The sequence below is a fragment of the Lacerta agilis genome, chromosome 3, assembly GCF_009819535.1.
Source record: "Lacerta agilis isolate rLacAgi1 chromosome 3, rLacAgi1.pri, whole genome shotgun sequence".
NCBI classification, from domain to species: Eukaryota; Metazoa; Chordata; class Lepidosauria; order Squamata; family Lacertidae; genus Lacerta; species Lacerta agilis.
Genome location: NC_046314.1, coordinates 40,369,113 through 40,391,169, shown reverse-complemented (window position 1 = coordinate 40,391,169; position 22,057 = coordinate 40,369,113). Strand labels below are relative to the sequence as shown.

At 39.2% G+C, this 22,057-nt stretch overlaps 1 protein-coding gene across 3 annotated transcripts in view; it reads left to right on the top strand.

The window, feature by feature from the left end:
* RNGTT (RNA guanylyltransferase and 5'-phosphatase) overlaps positions 1–19,292 on the top strand; it is a 118,255-nt gene extending 98,963 nt beyond the window's left edge. For all 3 annotated transcript variants that reach the window (XM_033143395.1, XM_033143396.1, XM_033143394.1), the window contains 3 exons: positions 4,728–4,794; positions 13,279–13,402; positions 18,636–19,292. In XM_033143395.1, the coding sequence (XP_032999286.1) occupies positions 4,728–4,794; positions 13,279–13,402; positions 18,636–18,793 (349 nt within the window). In that variant the 3' untranslated portion in view covers positions 18,794–19,292. The remainder of the gene's footprint in view (positions 1–4,727; positions 4,795–13,278; positions 13,403–18,635) is intronic.
* Positions 19,293–22,057: the final 2,765 nt, after the last annotated feature.

The window sequence follows — 22,057 nt, the reverse complement described above, 5'->3', positions numbered from 1 at the left end:
GGAGAATGATTCTCTCTCTCTCTCTCCCCCCCCCCCACTAGTATGGAAGGTATGCTTCACCTTCTTAGATGGAGGTGCCAACAATTTCAGTATCTTTAACATTTTTTAAAGTGCATTTCCATGTTTTCTAGCTCAGATGGGGAAAAGGTTTATTTTATACTTAGCAATTTAGGATTTTAACATCTGATGCCAAATTGGGCTTATAAAAAACATTTTGCTTTCTTATCTTATAGTTTTAAATAAGTTCCTACAAAGTATCAGATTTAGTTATAGCCTGTATATTTCTGAAAGTGCATGTTTTTAGTGACTAGCCACTCAATAACTCTTTTTTTTCTTTTTCATTCTCCTTTTAAAGAAAACTACTTTTTGTTAATGTAGGGGTGTGGGCTGTGCCATGGATTTAAATGGGTTTCCATCTGTATTGCTCATGCTATAATTTAATGATTCAGTGCTAGATAGATTATAGATCAAACAGAATAAAAATGTACATTTTCACAATGGATTAGGGTATGACTTTTTACTGCCTGTGTAATTTAATGCTTATTTTCTAAATACATTATTTCGTTAATTGAGCTGAGTTTCCCATTTCCCAAAGTTTTTGTTTTTGTTTTGGCATGCCAACATTATTAATACACAGGCCACAAATTACTGCTTTTATAGCATCCCAGAGCAGAGCAAGTGACCTGGTTGGACCAGCATTTAGCTGGAAATGAGAATGAATGCCATCTCGGAGTCTTTCTGCAATGAGGAATGTAAATTGTTTTGCTCCAATGGCGTGAAACAAATTGGAATGCACAATACTGTGAATACCCTAAAGGCTGATTACTTATGATACTCACTAATAATATTGAGAAGGGAATCTTAATTGGCCAAGTGAAATATGAATTATTATCTCATTGACCAGTTTTTAAGCAAAAAATAAAGATGGAAAATGTTTATTATCATCCAGTGTGAGTTAGATCTTTGGGGTGATGTCTGAGGTGGACAAGGCAATTTCTCTGTAGTACAGTTTGGTCATGAATAATTTAAATTAAGTAGAAGTCCTCAATCAAGTACATTGAGGTCATTATGGTACCAAACTGAACAATCAGTTATCAGGCACCATCTGATAGGTGCATTTTATTTGTTTACATGCGTTTGGAGATTTTTTTTTGCATGTATCTCACAATGTAATTCTGTACGTGTCTACTCGGAAAATGGAACTATTTCATTGAGTTCAGTGGGCCTTACTTCCTGGTTAGTGAATGTAGGATTTCAGTTTTAATTGCTCTCTTTTGTTCCTTACCTAATTGAAAGCATAATGGTTAAGCATAGTAAACTTAGAAGTATATTTGTTGTAATGGTAATATAGCAATTTATTCCATATTTTCCCAACTGAATTGAAAGAGATAGGTTTCCTGGATGCTTTAAGCGCCCCTAAATTCAAAGTGATCGTCCTTGTCATTGCATGTGGAACAAAATGAGTTTATAAAAAGCTGCTTAACCCAAGATTTGAAAACTCAAGTAAGCCTTATTAAGACAGGAAATGGGAAGGGGGTGTCACAATCCTATACCATTCTCCCGTCTGCACAGCCCATCCCACCACCAGCATCAGTGCCGATTTCAGGCAGGATTTGCGCACTTCACAGGTTCTTGTGCGATTTTGGCAAGATTTTGCTCAGCAAGGTTTTGCCCAGCAGCAGCCTCACAAAGCCCAATGGGGTTTTCCTCATCCATTGGGAGTAGATTTTGGGGAAGGGGGCATGGGGAGATGAGAGGGAGGGGAAGTTTGGTTGCACAAGTGGAAAGCCTTTTGTGAGTGGCATGACAACTCTAATATAAATATTCTGTTTGCTTTGATAGGATTTTCACCTCCACTAGCTTCTCAAATTTTGTGTTTCTTTTTCTCAATCCCTGCCCTGGAATACCATCCTCTTAACTAAGGGTCTGTTCCAAAACGACACATATTACATCATAACAGTTTCTGTAAATTTGGAGCAGCACAGGCTAGTGGAGAAAGCGGACCAGAGCTTGGATAACAAAAATAGCATGCTTCCAATAGGGACAGCAACAGCAAGTTAAAGCAAGACCTTAAAAACAAACAATTCACATGGCAATTGTTACATGCACTGGGTGTGCTGCCAAGTGGATATATACAAGACTGGCATTTGGTAAGGGAGCATTTGAGGAAGTTGTGCAAAGGATTATGTTGCAACAATACTTTACTTACACAAAAGGTAGAGCTACAGATAGCAAAACTACTTATTTCAACACTGCAGCCAAAACCTACAGCTTTTCTGGACTGCATATGCACAAACACATTTATCTTGATACATTTGCACCAAGGAGGGGAAAAGCTCTGGATTAGAATAATATAAACTATGAGGATGTAGCCATTAGGATGAATAAAGTATTGACTCGTGGGAGACAGGAGAAAGGGACAATATTAGAATATACTTCTAAAATATACAAGGATACGGAAGATATCAAATGCTGTTTTTCAAATTCATTTTTTATTACCTCATTCATAAACTAGAGAGGAGGCAAAGGAATTGAAATGTGTCAGTCCAAAGTCACTTTTAAATACTGTGGAAACCCCATGAATAGTTTCCATATCCCCAATTGGATAAAAACAACTTTACAAAGAGATGAAATGGAGAGAGAGAATTGAGAGTTCACTGGGGGGCGAGGGGAATCTAACAGCAGTAGCGATTAGACTGTGCAATCATATCCCAAAGGAATAAGAGAAGATCAATTATTTGAATAATTTATAAATAGGTGGAACAAAATGCTCAACACACTATAGGAAATCTGTCAATTACGGGTAAGGACATGCTACAGCATTATCTAGGCATCCTTTTTCACATATTTCACAAACTGTAATAAAAATGAAACAATAACTGTGACCGAAAGGTTAACCAACTGGCATATATTTATAGAAAATGTTCAAATGACTGCAAATGGCATTACTAAACCATTTTTAAAAGTGCTCCAGAAAACATCTGGGCAATGTCCACCCTAATTATGACACATACTCATTTGCTTCCTATTAACAACCTGCGACTCCCCAGGGGTGCATGTAAATAAATAACAACAAACACCTGTCCTATGTTTATTAATAATAAATAATGATATTGCAATTTCCCTTAAACTTGAACTGTTATCAACTTCAAGTGTTCATGCTCATCTCCTGTGAACATTGCCCTAAACTGAAGAGGCAACCATTGTAACTGAGAAGTAAACCTTGTGTTTACTTTTTATAAAAAAAACCTATTTAATATTATGCTTTGCATTGCTGAATAAAACACTCATACAAAACATGCTCAGCAAAAATGTGCTCTTTCAGGAAAATACTGCCCTCTGCAGAAGTCCATCAAACCTTAAGTTATCTTGAAATGTTGATCATTAGAGCATCGACTGCTGACTTGTTGCACTTTTCAGTATTCAATTTGTGAAGTAATTGGAAATAATAGACCTTTAAATGGAACTTAAGTGTCGCCTGGTGCTTGTTTTGCCGAAAAAATGCAACTTCTTCAACTGGGTAGGATGAAGAAAGACTGTTTGGGAAAATATTCTAAACTGTCCTAATGACTGTATTACTGTGAGAATGACTAAACAAAATAAAGCATATAAAATTTTAGAGATGACTTATTGCTAAAATGATACTTTTGCAATCTACAAAGGCAAGCTCATTCTAACTAGACAAAAAAATGTTGATATGAACTTTTTTTTTTTTGCTTTGGCAAACTGGATAAAGAATTATTGCTTTCAGGCCGAGTAGCTAATATTGAGTGGGTTGTAATAAATCTATAATACTGTATCTATGTCAATGTTAGCATTGTAATTGTACTGCATGTTTACAGATCCTGGTGAGAAACTCAGATGTTACTAATGATGCAGATAAAGTTATACAATTTTAGACATTTGCTGCCCTGGTCTATAGTATTAATTTTTAGATGACTTGTGAGACTTCATGAGGTAGGAGTATTCACCAAAATAAGAGAGAACATCTTGTGCATTCTGAATCAAAATATGTGTTGATGACAGTGGACAACACCTGCCTTGTGCAACAGGACTTCTCCTCACCTGTGCCCCCCCCCCAGTTGTATTCCAGGGGGTTCCTAAACCCCCCAGAACAGTTTGGGCATTGGAGAAGGGGGGATTCCACTAAATGTATTCATTTTTCCAGCGTGTTGATTTTGTGTGTGTGTGTGTGTTTGTATGCATGCATGTATGCATGCGTCATTATTTTGAGGTTCTTGTTGTTAAAAATGTCTTGGGCATTTATTGATTTACTGTTGCACTACTTGCTTTCAGCAACAGGAGTATTACATTATTAAGAAACCAGCTTTTCTTACACATAGCCTAGGGCTTGCTGATCAGAAGCTCGGTGGTTCGAATCCCCGCGACGGGCTGAGCTCCCGTTGCTCGGTCCCAGCTCCTTCCCACCTAGCAGCTCGAAAGCATGTCAAAGTGCAAGTAGATAAATAGGTACCGCTTCGGCGGGAAGGTAAATGGCGTTTCCGTGCGCTGCTCTGGTTCGCCAAAAGCGGCTTAGTCATGCTGGCCACATGACCCGGAAGCTGTATGCCAGCTCCCTCGGCGATTAACACAAGATGAGCTCCGCAACCCCAGAGTCGGACACGACTGGAACTAATGGCCAGGGGTCCCTTTACCTTTACCTTACTGTTCTTAGCAAGGCATGTAACGCTGAATAGACATTTCTTAAAATGCATTTTCTTTTCTAGGCTTCTTCCGCAGAATGTTGGACTGCTTTATGTTGGAAGTTTAGATACTCCTTTTGCACAAATTAAGGTAAGAGAACTTAACTGTCTCTCTCTGTGTGTGTTGGTCAAACTCTTTCAGTCCAATTCTTTTGCCTTCGTTAACATATTCCGAAGCAGTGAACACTGTGTTGTTGCCTTAGTTACTACTAAATTTTTGTTTCTGTTTCACTTCCTCTTGTGATTGCTTAGTTGTATCTCTAATAAAGTTGAAAAAAATATTTTCCAAACTTTCTCAGCCATGGAATATATTAGCAATGAAACATTTGTAAAACATTTTAGGATGTATATATTCTTCAGTACTTCAGCGGGTGGATATTTTCAAACATTCATGAGCTTTATTGCTTTCTTGGAATGTTGCGGTTCTTGCTGATTTGTAGAGCTGCAAACTTGCATTTGGGGGCTGATACAGGTTTCTGTGGGAGGTATTTTAGTTTATGCCTCAGTCTCAAATATAATATTATGTACTATATATGCTATTTCCATTGTAGTGACCAAGTTTACAGATGACACCAAATCATTTAGGCTGGTTTTTAAAAAAGCAAAAATGTGTGCGTGCAGGGAGATATTGTGAAGTGTTCCAAATGAATTTCTCCAAACTGGGTGACTAGGCAACAAAATAGCAAATACAGTTCCATGCTAGTGCAAAGTGAAGCTTATTGTGACAAAAAAAATCCTAACTCCACATATATATTGGTCTGTGTACAGGACTCAAACCATGGTTAACATTAAACATAGTTTAAGCTGAGATCTCTGGCAGATGATTGTTTAAACCTTGGTTTATTAGGTCACCGAATAGTTAAAAGCACCCAGATGCATGTATTAGCATGTAAATTAAAGACTTAAAAGTACACACCCATAATAATAATATTATTATCGTCAACATCATTAAAATTTCTATACCACCCTTCATCTGAGGATCACAGGATGGTTTACAGTATAAAAACATAGTAACAACCAAAAAAATACCCCCAATTTAAAAGGAAATAATAATAATAATAATAATAATAATAATAATAATAATAATAATAATAATAATAATAATAATAATACCCTGCCCATCTGGCTGGATTGTTTAATTAGCCATTTAGTCAAGTTTAATGATGTTCAATCTTATGCCGCTTTCAGTTGTTCTTGTAATGCCGTTAGTATTTGTAAATGGATGTCTTCATTTACATTACTGTACTTTATTTGTTAGAATCTATGATTTTGCTGTTTTAATGATTTAAATAAAAAAAGAATCACATATGTTGTCCCACCCACTTTGGGCTTCTGGTACAACCCTTCAAAGGCAATTCCTGTTTTCTAGAACCCATCTCCCCAAAATATAGCTGCACAAATTTTGTCCATACTTTGCCTCTTGAGGAAAATATTGGGAAGTCTATTAGAAGTGAATCTGCGCAGTAAGATGTACTCAATTATTTTTCTTCCCATCTCCAAGAACTGCAGTGTAGCTAAAGTCCATGGGTGTGCAGATAGGGATGGAGAACAGATGGCCCCACAGACCCTGTCAGGATCCAACTTCCATCAACCCCAGCCAGCATGGCCAATGGTCGTGGATGATGGGAGCTGCAGTCCAGCAACACCTGGAGGGCTACATGTTTCCCACCCTGCTGTGAAGCATTCGCTGCTTCAAGCTGCTAGTTCTCAGGTGCAGGCAGTGCATTTGTGTTTCTGGCCACGGAGCCACAGAGAATAAGTCTTCTCTGCAGGAATCAGTTGAGCTGGAATTTGGAGTTCATGGTGTCCAACATCTTTGTGTCTTCTCTGGTGCGAGTCGTGATATGTGGCAGAAGCTTTCCATCACCACCCAAGGCAGTATTGTTTCTTCTCTTCCTTGTTTTATCCCATTGTACCATTGCCTGTGTAGAGCTTTTGATGTATGTAGGTGGCTAGCTTGCTAGTAAACCTGAAGGGCTTCTTATGGTGAGTCTCCTTGTGATGAATGAGGCTTGAACTGCTGCGGAACCGTGCCCTGCAGTCGTTGCACCCGTCGGGTTTTTCTCTTGGGAAAGATCAGGCCCTCCCTGTGTCTGAATGACTACTCACACTCAAGACACTCATAAGGCTTCCTGCCTATGTGAATCTTCTGATGTATGAGCAGCTTTGCTTTTCATATTCTAGTTTGAAAAGCATAATAAGTGAGAACTTTCTCAGAATGATGGGGGGAAATGCCATGGCCTCATGAGCAAGCCAAAGGCAATAATGGCAAAACATTTTAAAATACAAGAGTGAAATGGAAATTCAACTCATAAAATATAATTTGCATCTTGGCTGAATGAAATATATGCCTTCAGATGGTATCATTTTGAAATAATAAGCCTGCAGTTGTTCCTGATCTGTTTCCTAGTAACGTTTATGTGACTAGGTATTTAATAAAGTACATATTTCTTAGTTGCCAACATTGGCTATTGGAAATATACCATAATTAGCCTTTTGAGATCACTTTTGTTCTTTTAGCTGCAACCCAGATGAGAGAATATAAAGGAAACTGAAAATATGTGATTCAATCTTCCTCTTTTTATTGAAGAATGTTCCTATATAGGGAATATTGTGCTATGGGGAAAGCAGAGCTCCTATCACACAAATCTGGGGCTTTGTTAGGCATAGAAGTCGACCCATGCATATTATTACATGTAATTATCATAAAATTATGGACTAGAAATTGAAGAGTCATGCTGTTGCATTTTAGACAGCATATTTGTAATAAGCTGTAATAAAGTAAACATTTTGAATGGATATAAGAATAGGCCTTACTTGCAATCACAAATGTGTGCTCAATTGAAATGCTTTTGAAGCTCAATTTAACAAAGCAAACACATTTTCTGGCAGGATTAGCATAATTGTTCCCAGTGTTAAATTCTCATTTAAATTTTTAAAAACTTGAATAAAGCTAGCTGTTTAGAAGCTAGGCAGAGTGGAAAAGTACTATTTCAGATACCTAGCATTTCACTGTTTTATGGTATGTTAGTAAGTTAAGAATAAGTGCCAAAATACTCACGTTAATTATTCCCTGCTGCAGTCTATGATTCATATTATTTGCTGATATGTGATGACTGACTTTTTAAAGATATATAGTTATTCTACAAACTTTACAAAGGGAATTTCACCTACTCTACAGTGCAAACATCAAGCATACTCGTGGGGAAACGGAAACCTGTCCTTCCTTGACAAATTCTGAATATAATGCATGAGTTGGACATGTTCATTGGTAATGTGTTTATGTATACCCTTAAAGTATAATTAATGAAGTAGCCTTTAGGCCAAGACCTCAGTAAATCACAAAGAGGTGTGATAGTGAGTAGAAGCAGCAATTTAGTTGACTAAAATGATTTTGTATAAGAGTGAAGGGCAGCTGTTTTGCAGGTGAAGAGATCATTAGTGATTATTATTATTATTATTATTATTATTATTATTTGAACTTATATACCGCCTTATACCCGGTAGATTGCAGACATATCATATAGTTGTTTACCTGTTCCTGTGTTAGTGGGAGAGATTTGATTTATTTTTAAAATATGTCTTTGAACTATAATTTCACGGAAAGTTGTGTAGTAGAAATCCACACTAATTCTTCTGCTTATTCCTTCTGTTTGTGCATGATTTTTTCTTGAAAAGAATAGAAATTCATGTAGTTTACTACTGGGTTGATACATTAAAGCTGCAATCCTAAGGCCATAATCTTGATTTTCTATTTCACATTTTCATAATTAAATTATATGTGTTTTTAAATTACAAGTGCTCATGGTTAGTAAGAAGAGAACATAACCATGAGTCCTGGTCGGGAAATCAGGCTAAGTTAAACCATGGCAGAATTATTTCACTTTTAGAATATTAATTTTTGTTCCCCTAAACTGAAATATATTGCATAAGCTAGTTTAGATCCCTTTTTGTATAAAAGGTATGGTAAGAGATGCATTGCTCCTGTAGGAAATAGTGTGGACAGTTAACTATGTGAAGTCCTCTATACATGAAGAAAACTGCTAAACTTTGGGTGAATTGCAGCCATTCTAATAATAACAACACATACTTATTTATTGTTACATTTATATGTTACATTTCCTCTGTGGAGCCAGAATGTGGCATATAGCATCTCCCCCTCCCAATCTTATCCTCCTCACGAAAACATTATGAGGTAGATATGGTTGAGAAACAGTAACTGGAGCAAGGACACCCGGTGAGCCTTATGGTTGAGTGGAGATAGGAACCCTGGTCTCCCAGGCCATAGTCCAACACTGTAACCACTATACCACACTGGCTCTGGTTCTTCACAGAACCTGAGGTAATTTTTACTATAATTGATAGTAGTTTTTCTTATGTACTCCTTGCTGCAAAGAAAATCCTCATCTTAATTTTTGTAGCCATGTAGTCTTATGGTCAATATTGAACAATTGTAATTTTTAGGCCAGGGGCAATTTGAAGAACAATTTTAGGATATTTAAGCCTGTTAGGCAGCTAAAGAGTTGTATGTCTGTTTAGTTATTCTTGCCAAGTATGTGTTTCATTAGTTACTAGGAGCTCTGACATTATTGAGATTATTGTTGTGTGAAACTAGTCCTCCTCAACATTGTGTGAGGTACTTTTCAGAGGATGAGAGCATGTAAATTCACTGCTACTAAGGAGGATTTGTGAGGCGAATCCTCCCAGTTGTGGCATGGTAACATTACCCCAGAAATGCAGGTTTGCTAGCCTTGCCAGTTCTGGCTCCATTAAATGTGTATCACCACTGCAAGACCAGCAGTAGCTCATACAGTGATCGTTCTGCTCTCATCGAATAGATAACTGAAGGATGAAGTAAATGGAAATCCAATTCTTTGAAAATAAATTCACAGAATTGCTTGGATTTCTTCTGCAGCTGAAAGAACCCTTAACTCAGCAACATGGAAGACCCAAGCTGCTTCATGTTTTTTTGGAGGAAATATAGCAGTGTAGTAGCACACAATTTGAATATGTCCTGTTATACAGGTAGATTTTAATCACTAGAACTTAGGCATGTGGGAATGGTCTAATTGTCCTCCCTGTGCAAAAGGGCAGGTTGAAGTGGTTCTGAACATGTACAAATGACCATGCATCACTTTGTCTTCCCACTAGGTTTATCATGCAGTAGTCGCTTCAATCCTATACCTGCTTACCAGGTACTAGTAAGCCATTTGAATTCAACTGAGACTTTCTTTAGGCTGGCATGTATAGAATTATACAGTTAACCTATTATTATCATCACCTTGCTTGCTTTTACTGCTTGCAAAATAAGTGAGTGATATGGTAGACAGCAGTCACTTAAAATGATACAGGGTATAATTAGCCCAGTGTTTATTCTTGCCTCCTCCCATCCCTCCTTCCATGTTCAGAGTAATTATGGTAACTTTTTATTGTTTTAAACTGATCAGCAGTTTCTGTTGGGAAAATGGATTTAGGCCATTGCACTGGCAGATGTTAGCATTTTCTGGAAAGATTTGTCTTCCAGATTGCTAATGAATGGCCAAGCAAGTTAGTACATAAGATAGTTAATACTGCTTAATTGTCACAGTCAAATAGAGCAACCACATAATTTTCTGCTATTCTCATCCTGTGAACACTGCAAGAATGATCAATGACGAAGCCTTACAGAGAGTTCTAGTTTTGTGAAAGTCTTTGGCTGCAACAGAATATCTTCCCTCACCCCCTTCTTTCTCCATCAAGCAGGTGGTTCACTAACAACCTTTTCCCGCTCCAACAGGAAAAAATGTATATAAATACCAAATTTATTTGGCAGCCACTGCCAGTTAATATTCATTTCCAAGTCATTACACAGCCTCAAGTTTCTTCCTGTGTTTAAACATATTCACTGTGGATTAGAAAAGGATGTTGTATTTTCCTGAGTGTGACTTTTATGCTAGCCGAGTCCATGGTTGCAAAACATCTGTTTGAAAAATGCTTTCCTCACACATAGAGGAATGTGTAATGTTCTGTACAAAGGAGGATTACTGAGAAGGAAAGATCGACACACCAGGGAGTTAAGCAAGCAAGATGAGAATGATTCTACAAAACTGGGCTTGTAGTAGCTCCATGGCTGTGTAAAAGCCAAACGCTTCTCATGGTATCACCTCTCCTAGAAAAATAAAGTTCCACAGTTTCCTTTTTCAGAAATCAATTTAGCCATCCTAATGCCTGCTGAGTAAATTACTGTTTTGGTTCTTTGGGGTGGAGGAAGCTTGGCCAGCAGAACTAAGGGAAGAAAAACAACATTTTAAACCAGACTCTCAATTGTGCATCATGTACAGTTTTGGTCAGAATAAGTTGATAATATGCTATACCCTACAAAAAATGATGTGGAAGTTTGTAACACACTTTCAAAACAAAATAATGCTCACATTATTCAGCAGCAAAATCCTCTATTTACTTGTGTGTTGATAGATAATATAGATCAAAATGAATGCTAGTGAAATTGAAATATTCATTATTGTTTGTTGGTGAGGAAAAAATACTTCTGAAATACACTGTTCAGTCTAGACTCTTCTTTTCTCAAACTGCAGCACAGCAAATATTTCATCAAGTGGCGATGGACCCAATCATAACGACATTCTTGTTAAGAAAAATGAAATGTTCTCAACAACTGGAGTTGCCATAGTTACTCAGAAATTTTGCAGTGGCTAATAACATGCATAGAGTATGGTGCCCAAAACAAAAAGGAAGCTAGTGAGCTTAAGCGGTTCTCTGAATAATTTAATAGTAAAATAATTTTTTGGAATATATCTGTCTCTGGTTGGGAAGTAATGAATGATTTTTTTAAAAAAGCCTGTGGAGTACTCCAGACATTTGATATGTAAAGACACTAGGGGAATTTTCACAGCAGAAAGAAAGTTGGTGTGTGTGTGTGTGTGTGTGTGTGTGTGGTAGAATGGTATAAGGTAGGAAGTATAATGCATTGAGGCTTTGAAACTAGGGGCACGCTGACACTGCTAAGGTTCAGTGCCAGGTTGATCCACTTTTCTCATTGCTAGTCTGCGGTATTTATAGCTTAAAACAGTTAGCATTGTATCCAACACTGAAGTTCAGTTCACACCACAGAGTTCCATGTGTGCAACAGAACTTCCCCTTCCTCTCCCTCTCCCGCTCCTGCTGCCTGTAATCCCCTATGTGCCATCATTATAACCCCTTGGAGTTATTGTTGGCACAATTCATGACCACTGCAACTACAACTTTAAAACTTCGGAGCCAATCAAACAGTGATTAGAATGCAAAACCGCAACTATCACATAGCGATGATGGAAGCAGAAATAGGTCCACTTGCATACTCAATGAGCCACCCAGCAGAGCTCTTTTGAGTGGTTTAAAAGTTGGTACTACTTGCTCCAGTCAGTGGGGCACTGGAACCACCCTACTGTGATAAGTTCACTAGGCATCGAGGGCAAAATTGTTCACCGTCAGAGTGATATTAATTCCTAGTGAACTTATCACAGCAGACCATAGACCAGGTTTGGCATGAAATCAGCCCTGACCACCCTGGCAAATGAACTCCTTTGAGGGAGAGATGGGGGAGTGCAACCCTGCTGCTGCTGCTGCTGCTGCTGCTGCTGCTGTTGCTGCTGGATATCTCAGTGGCTTTTGATACCATGGACCATGGCATCCTCCTGGACTGTCTTCATGGGTTTGGAAGTTGGAGTTACTCTTTTATGGTGGATCCACTCCTACCTGCATGACTGTTGCCAGAGAATAGCATTGGGAAGGCTGCATGTCTACATCTTGGCAGCGTAAGCTGCAGGGTACCACAGGGCACAATTCTGTCCCCAGTGCTATTTAACATCTATATGAAGCTGTTGGAAGCAACCATCAGGGCACAAGGCATCAGTATGCTGATGATGCTAAGCTCTACTTTTCTATTAAATCTGACTCAGGAGATGATTCTCATATGCCCTACTGTCTCATGTTCCGGTGCAACAACAGAAATTTGGGGATTTGGGTGGCGAATAATGATCAGTCTCTTCCCTGTGCTCTGAATATTCCTGCGACTTTTGGAGGGCCTGTGGTTGATGCGGAGATACATGTGCCCACTCAGGAATCCAGGAGTTTTCCATTTTCTCAGGGCGGAGCTCACTTTGCAGCAGATGAACTCTTATATGCCCCTACCGCATAATCTGGTGCAGTTCTTAACGATTTCAACAGCATTGCAGGGGGGTGGAATAGATGATTGATGGGGGCCCATCCAACTCTGCAATTCTATGAGATGTGGTGGGGGGTTGATGTTCAGTCTTTCCCTTGTTATCTGGATAGTACTGCTGTTTCTACCCTTATGTGCATTTTCTAGCAGGAGCCAAAAATAGCTACTTCCTGGTCTTGTCTAAAACTCCTTCATATTTTGCTGGCAGTGGGACGGGGCAATATCCATAGTATATTGTACACATTGGAAAAAAGTTTCATAGCTATGTGAAATGTGCATTGGTAGTTTTAAGTATCCTGGCTTAAGAAAGAAATGTTTGACTTTCCCCATCTTTGACAAATGTAAAACTCTTATTTATTTATTTATTTATTTAAACAGGTAACAAAAGACTTGAAACAATATGACAATAAGATTATAGAATGCAAGTTTGAAAACAACAGCTGGGTCTTCATGAGACAACGGATAGACAAAAGCTTTCCAAATGCCTACAACACTGCAATGGGTGAGTGCAATAATTGGTCCAATATTTCAGCATTTTATATTTGCCCTGCTTCAGTAAGGGCATCTTTTCAAGGACTTTATACTCAGCTAAATTGCTTTAATAGCATCAATGTTTTAATGACACTGGTTAAAATTTGAGTTCAGGAGTTCCCGGCGTGCACAGCGGGAGGATGGCGGACTTTAACATCTTTGCTATCTATCACGAGTTAATTTGGCGGCTGCGATGGGAGTAAGCAGCCTCCCACCTCCCCGGGACGACGGGGAGGGCTGCCTTTGCCCGCGGTACTCCTTAACCCGCTTTGGGTCCTTCGGGACCGGTGGGGGAGTCTGGGCACATAGGGCTCGTTTTCAGATGCAGCTCCTGGAGCCGGCCCCGTTCGTGCACGCTCCCTTTAATTGGATATATAAATTTGTTTAAAGATTTTGGGCATGTCTCGGACAAAGGAGTGGGAAGAATGTTGCTAACTGCAGCCCTGAGTGATTAAGAATGAAGATTGGAAGAAGACGCGGACTTTACATTGGTATGTGAAGGAGGGAAAAGAAGGGGGGGTAAGCTCTGGAATCTCCGTTTGTTTTGCCTCAATATTTACTTAACACGGGCGAAACCTCCCCCTAGAAAATCCACTTTCACAGGCAAATGGCAAGTGGACTTTAAAGACAGAATGGAAATTAGAATGGAAATTACAAAAATAAACTGTGTGGAGGTGAAACTTGATCTGGACTTGACTCAACAGAAATGGAGGATCCTCGGCTGGCTGTGACGCAGCTAGAATTAACTGCCGAGTGCTGATGATAGCCTGTGGAGCTGTACACCACTTCAAAGGGAGAAGCCGGATTTGATGGACGATTGATAGTGGAATTTACGAGGGTCTGGCCCTCCCGGAAAGGAGTGGGGACGGCTCACAGGGAAAGAAATTGGTGTGTCGCAGTTTGATTTACAAGTTTGATTTATGAGAGACTTTCAAGATGGCGTCAGCCGAAATGCGATATTGGGAGAGGATGGCTTTTTCCACACAGAGACATTATTTACTATAAGAGTGTCTGCTTGCTGGCATTTATCAGAGGCTGTGAAAATATTGACTTTATGAAGCAACTGGAAAAGATCATAAGAAAGCGCTCCGGAGTCCGAGACATGGGGAATTCACAAGTTAAAAATTTGGCATAATTGGAATTGTTATAATTGGAATTGTATAATTAATTTGGCATTGTAATTTGTTTGGTAATTGGAAATATATGTTGGAAAATCAATAAATATGTTTAAAAAAAAAAAAAAAAAATTTGAGTTCAGAACTTGAGTTTGAATTGCGACTGCTTTAAAATAACCATTTTTGTCTAGGGTGGACTGACAAAACATATTCACAATGTTGGGTTGTGTTCCACTGATGTACAGAGAACAGGTAGCTTGGCACATGAATGTACTATATAAGCTGAACTTGTGGAACAAAAATCCTTGATAATTTCAGTTCTATTCAAAATGGCGCAATCATTGTTCACCAGATGGAAGAAGACTAAATTAGGAGGAGAAATAGTAATTTTCAGATCCCAAAATAGTATGCAAACAATAGGGAATAAAACAAATGAAGGCTGCAGGGGTGGGGGTGGGGGAGTATGTCCTTTATGAGACTGTGACATACTCTAATTCTCCTTCAAATAATAAAAGGACATTATGAAAAGTGCAAGGCAGCAGCTTTCATTCTCAAGGCAAAAATAAGAATTTTAAAATTAATGCAAGCTTGTGTGATATAGGTATTTTAACTATTATTCTTTGTGTCAAACAGACTACAAGACACAAATTTATTAACTCCTCAGTAATGGATTTCAGCTCTGCACATTTCAGATACTATTGAAACTACTGAAAAATTCCTCTGGGGTAGCCATGTTAGTCTGTTGTAGCCAAAACAGCAAGTGTCTTCTGTTCTGGCACCAAAAAAGGCTAACAATTCCATTGTGACATAAGCCTTTGCAGGCTAGAGCCCACTGATATTTACTCACATATACAGTGGTACCTCCAGTTATGGACTGGATCCGTTCTGGGGTGCCACTTTCACCCCGAAAAGTCCGTAACTAGAGCGCCGCTTCTGCACACGTGCGCAGTGTGATAGAGCGGTTTCCTGCGTTCGCAAGCTGAAAAGACGCAAGATGAACCTAACGCAACACGAGGTATGGCTATACAAACAGGTGAGAGAGTTGGTAATTGCTGGGGCCAATAAGAATGGCACAACTCATAACAGCAGTTGCACTCCTTTTCTTGCTATGCCAATTGCAACCTGAAGAGAGGCCATTTCTTTAATGAGAAGGATACTTCCAATTAATTACCGGTAATTCTGACCTAAAATTTTGATTCACGTCACTGATCTGGGAGTTCTTATGACCCCTACTCCCAAGGCAATTTTGGGAGGCACAAGGGGGAAAGGGGAAAGCCCTGTTGCACAAGCAGAAGCCCTTGTTTGTTAGGTGAATGATAGCCTTTGTGTTTACATTTTCATAAAGCAGATGCAAAGTTCAACCATAAGTCCTCATCTCACCTTTTTGTGGTTTTACCATAGCAAATCATACTGCAGGGCCAGGAAACTAGAATGATGGGCAGATCATACCTGACTGATGATAGGGAGGTGTGGAGCAGAATGGAAGATCCTCTCCCATGTCTGAGGCCCTGCCATCCAGGGTAGAATGGGTGGGGTGGGGTGGATTTTGTGCCTTTTTTGCTGTTATTGCTCCAGGCAGAGGTGGCTCAGCAGATTGAAAAGTCTCCAGTGCACCAAAATGTTTTCTACTGGACACTGATTGTGGCAAAACCACCGGTGGTAGTTTACTGGCTGCCATGCTGGAACCAGTGGGGCTCTTCTCTACCAGTGTCACCTGACAGAACAACATGGTAGGGGAGCAAAATGAGGGCTCAGGGAGGGCATTCATGCAAGGACTTCACTTTTTGCAATGGAATGTCCACTTCCTTTCCTCCTTTGTGCACCCTCCAGATTTGTTCTGGGGGTCTTTCAACCCTCCAGAGCAGATTTGGGGGACTCATGGGCTGGAGTTACAGTGAGGGGAAAAAATATTTGATCCCCTGCTAAATTTGCCCATTTGTCCTCTGATGAAGAAATCACCAGTCCATAATTTTAATGGTAGGTTTATTGTAGCTGTGAGAGACAAAATAACAACAGGAAAAACCCCAGAAACCCAGAAGACAAAAGTCAGAGATTGATGTGCATTATAATGAGTGAAATAAGTATTTGATCCCCTACCAACCAGCCAGATGTCAGGCTACCTGGTATCTTCACTGTATGTAATGAGCTGAGATTAGAAGCAGCTGCTGTAAGGGAGAGGTTTTACCTGTAATCCCAGCTCCTTACAGTACCTGTACAAAAGACACCTGTCGACAGAAGCAATCAATCCAGCAGATTCCAAAGTAGCCACCATGACCAAGACCAAAGAGCTGTTCAAGGATGTCAGGGACAAGATTGTAGACCTGCACAAGGCTGGACTGGGCTACAAGACTATTGCCAAGCAGCTTGGTGAGAAGGTGACAACAGTTGGTGCAACAATTCGCAAATGGAAGAAACACAAAATAACTGTCAACCTCCCTCAGTCTGGGGCTCCATGCAAGATCTCATCTCTTGGAGTTGCAATGATCATGAGAACAGTGATGAAGCAGCCCAGAACTACACGGGGGGGAACTTGTCAATGATCTCAGGGCAGCTGGGACCATACTCACTATGAAAACAGTTGGTAACACACTACGCCGTGAAGGACTGAGATGTTGCAGAGCCCACAAGGTCCCCTTGCTCAAGATAGCACGTGTACAGGCCCGTCTGCAGTTTGCCAATGCACATCTGAATGACCCAGAGGAGAAGTGGGTGAAAGTGTTGTGGTCAGATGAGACCAAATTCAAGCTCTTTGGCATCAACTCAACTCAACTCACCATGTTTGGAGGAGAAGGAATGCTGCCTACTACCCCAAGAACACCACCCCCACCATCAAACATGGAGGGGGACATATTATGCTTTGGGGGTGTTTTTTCTGCTAAGGGGACAGGACACCTTTACCGCACCGAAGGGACAATGGATGGGACCATGTATCGTCAAATCTTGTGAGCACCTCCTTCCCTCAGCCAGGACATTGAAAATGGGTTGAGGATGGGTATTCCAGCATGACAATGACCCAAAACACATGGCCAAGGCAACAAAGGAGTGGTTCAAGAAGAAGCACATTAAGGTCCTGGAGTGGCCTAGCCAGTCTCCAGACCTTAATCCCATCGAAAATCTGTGGAGGGAGCTGAAGGTTCGAGTACCTACACATCAGCCTCAAAATCTTACTGACTTGGAGAGGATCTGCAAAGAGGAGTGGGACAAAATACCTCCCGAGTTGTGTGCAAACCTGGTGGCCACCTACAAGAAACATCTGACCTCTGTAATTGCCAACAAGGGTTTTGCCACCAAGTACTAAGTCATCTTTTGCAAAGGGATCAAATACTTATTTCACTCATTATAATGCGCATCAATCTCTGACTTTTGTCTTCTGGGTTTTTGGGGGTTTTCTTGTTGTTATTCTGTCTCTCACAGCTACAATAAACCTACCATTAAAATTATGGACTGGTGATTCTTCATCAGAGGACAAATGGGCAAATTTAGCAGGGGATCAAATACTTTTTCCCCTCACTGTAACTCCAGCCCATGAGTCTCCCCTCACTGTATGTTGTGTAGGTGGGATTACTTTGTTGGATACAACCCTGTGTAATTAAGGGAGTGTGATTCACTCCAAAATATGACAATTTTGTGACATTTGTGTTCATCATGAAATATTTGGATCAACACTGCTTTTAGGGTACTTCCATACTGTACATGTAATGTTTATAACTTACTACAGAGGTCATTTGCAAAACAAGCCAACTTCAAAATTGGCTTATAAAGCTGGCCTGTTTCTTTTAAATGATAGTTCCTGATTTGTGTATAATGACCAGAATCAGACAACAGGAAACCAAATTTTGGTTTGTACAATCTCTTGGCTGAGAGGGGAACAGGAGTGCTACTCCTGGACTCCCTGAGGCTTGTTTAAATCACATGATATCCTGCCATAGTATTATGTGTGGACTGTGCCAATGGCTTACTGCTTAGGACGGATGCCCTAAATTGACTAGCTATATTCAACTTAGGAAAAGTTGACTTTATCACATGACTATTCAAGTGTGTTATTATCACAGTTATTTGACTGTGTTTCTCTCCCCGCACCCCTGACAGCTGTGTGTAATAGCATACGACATCCAGTGACAAAGGAAATCCTTTTTGACTTCATTGAAAAATGTACAGCAGCAGCTCCAGGACAGACCCGCAAGCATCACCTGGATCCTGACACTGAACTCATGCCACCGCCACCTCCTAAAAGACCACGGCCGTGATTTAAAGACTGAGAGAATACCATGTTGTTTACAGTTCTACAAAACAATGTGTGTGGGACATTTGCAAAAAGTTATTGTAAACATCCTGTAAATACTTATGTGCATTTTTTTTGGAATGCCACATCATGGACTCAGATTTGTTTTGTACTTGACAAGTTGAATTTTGCTTTGTGGAAACTGAGAACAGATTTAATCCAAAGGGTTAGATGAAAAAAAAAAGTGTAGAATCAATGGAAAGCCACCTTGTTTGATAGGTACCTTTCAAATCTAACATTTTATACAAGTAAACTGGAACTGTGAAGCCATGACAAAGCGGCGCTTTTCTTTTTCCAAGTAGTGTTGCAAAAAGTGTGATGTTGCCTCTAACCAATTAAGATTTGTTGCTTTGTTTAGTTTAGCATAGTTCTCTTATGTTTCTTAGGCTCCTGTTTAAAGACAAACGATGGCAAATGTTCATGCAGTGTACTCTTTAAAATAAAAGTTTATCAGGTTTCATTAAGTTTTTTAGGGGGAAAAAACATTTTTATATTAAAGAAGTAACACAAGTTGTGTAAATCCTTTTGGATAGGTGTTGGGTTTTGTTTTTTGTTTAGTCTGAACAACCACATTCATCTGTTAACGCTCTTTTTAATATCACATTTTAGGTTTTATGCTTTGGTAGGCACAATCAATCCTCAATATGAAAAAGCAAAGCTTAATTTCTGTACAGCAGCTGTAAATGGATTATGTCAAAAGATGTTCATCATGTTGATGTGTACGCTAACCATGTTAATGACACTGCAATAATTCTGTGGAGAAAATGTTGGGGGGAATTCCAGGAGATACTTGAGGTGATGAATAGAAGTGAAGTGTGGTTTCCCTTCCAGGGAAATGGCCTCTTATAAACTTTAATAGAAAAGGGTAAAATTTTGTTGCTGAAAGTAGCTTTAGGAGCTCCCAGACCTCCTATTTTTAAAGCAAGAGCCATGTTAGGTACCAAACAAGAGCAGTCTTCTTCCCTAGCCTAGTGGCCTTCAGTGGTTTTGACTTCAGCTCCCCCCCCCCCGCCCCCAGCTAGTCTCAGATGTATGGAGGGCACTAGGTTGGCAAACGCTGGTTATGAGTATTCTCATCCAGTGATTGTAGTTTAAAAATATGAATTAAATAGTTTTCCTGGTTTTTTGCTGATGTATAGCAAATTCATTAGTTATTCCGTCACTACGGAGAAGCCACATTATTTAGACCTTGAGCAATTATTACATGTTTAAGATCTAGGAACAAATGTAATAGCATTTCACAAGCTGACTGTAAAATAAGCCATCTAGTATTTTGATTGTTTATACTTATTGATATGTATAAGTCACTTAGGCATTCAGCTAGCTACTGATCTGCAAAAACTTTATTTGTTATGTAATGATAACCAAATGGTGTTTATATTAGGAAAGATTTAAAAGTTTTAATACCCCCCACCCCCGTTTTTATACATGAAAATGCATTTTATGCTTTGTTCAGTAGCCATTTTGAAACCTGTCTATTAAAATGTTGCATTTATCTTTCTGGGCACTGAACAGATAAAATAAGTTTATTCTTCTTGAGAAGCTGAAATTTGACCAAAAATTATTTTACTTACATATATTCCTGTTCACCTATAGAAGATAGAAGCCACTTAAGCAGTAGTTTCCCATTAGCCTTATAAATAGATGTGAAAAGCTATGCAATCACTTTGCACTCATGGATAAAAGTTTCTAAATGGATAAAATTGTTTTGCCCTAGATTTAAAGCTCTGTCGTGCAGGTACAGCATAACATGATTTCTAGTGCCATTTGGACACTTATGGTAATAGCAACCTTTCAGCTATGTTGCAAATAATACGTGTAAATTTTAAATATCTATTACTAATATTTATCCTGTCTTTCAGTATTCTAGCATGCTGTAACAGCTGGTTATCACTTAAATGCTTCTAGATCCATAGCTTCGTACCAGTATTTATTATTTTCATAAATTATGCCCATTGCTTGTGTCCTCATTCACATTATTAATGGTTATATTGAATTAATGAGATTTCCATTTCACTTGTACAAATGCATTTTGCCTTTTAAATTTGCTCTCACCCTTGCATTTGTGGGTTGGGGGGAGTTGAATAGATGCTTCACATTTTTTCCAAAGGGTGAAAGCCTTGACTTAGCTGAAACTATGAAAGAACAAGAGGCTTCCATGAGAAACAGATGAAAGAATAATCCTAAACACAATTTCAGTTGGACCAGCTTGCCTTAATCAGTGCAAGGCCTCCATTTGTCTGAGACCGAAGTCATCAGCAGCAGAAAAGTTGACTGGACCACATGAAAGGAAGCTTGAGTGGGCTGGTTTAAAAAATAAAGTAATGCAGAACATTTTCATTCAATGACATTCCAGGAAAATGTCATTGCATTCTGCTGCAAAATATATTTTAAATATTTGAGGGAAGTCAGTTATCTAAAATAATGGTAGTTCAGTTTAGGGGGTGGAAATAGGTCTCATTCACAAATGGGGGCACTTTTTTTTGTTAAGCTTCACTGCTGGGTGGGGTCAAGAAGGGGATGCCAGAGCCCAAGGCATTGTGGGCTGGAGGTTATCCACCCCAGATTTATACTATGTTCCATCTTAAGGCAGAGCTTTCTCTGAAATGAAGTTATTACTTAATTTATTCCAATTATTTTCAAGCCTTCTGATTTGTGTACATGTACAACATAATCTAGAAAAACTGAACAGCAAGCAGTAAGATGAAATAATTCAATTCTCTGCAAGAATAATGGTAGAAATAATGGCTGCTTAAATGGATAAAATGAGCCAAGCCAATCTGTAGCCACAGACTATATTCCAAAGAGGAATTTGCATTGGCAGAGCTCATTTTCAGATAGGATTGCAGAAAAGAGGCTGAAGAGAGCTGACAGATCCCAGCTGATAAAATTGTCTCTCCTGCTAGACAAAAATGAGGAATAAATTAAGTTGCCTGATTAAAGGAAAAGATTAAAAAAGAAAACCCAGACCCATTCTTAGTGATAACCAGTCACCAGTGTCATGTATAGAGGTTGGCAGGATGGCAATGAAACTTTTAAGTTAGCTTTTCTGTGACTACTGGAAAGAGAAATGGTAGTTATATCCGTGTTTCTCCTAAAATAAGACACCATCTTATACCGGTATATATTTTTTCGCTCAACAAAACACAGTATGGCTTATTTTCAGGGGATGTCATATTTTAACCACGTCGCATCAGTACGCTGCATAGCCATGCCTCTCCAGGCTGTT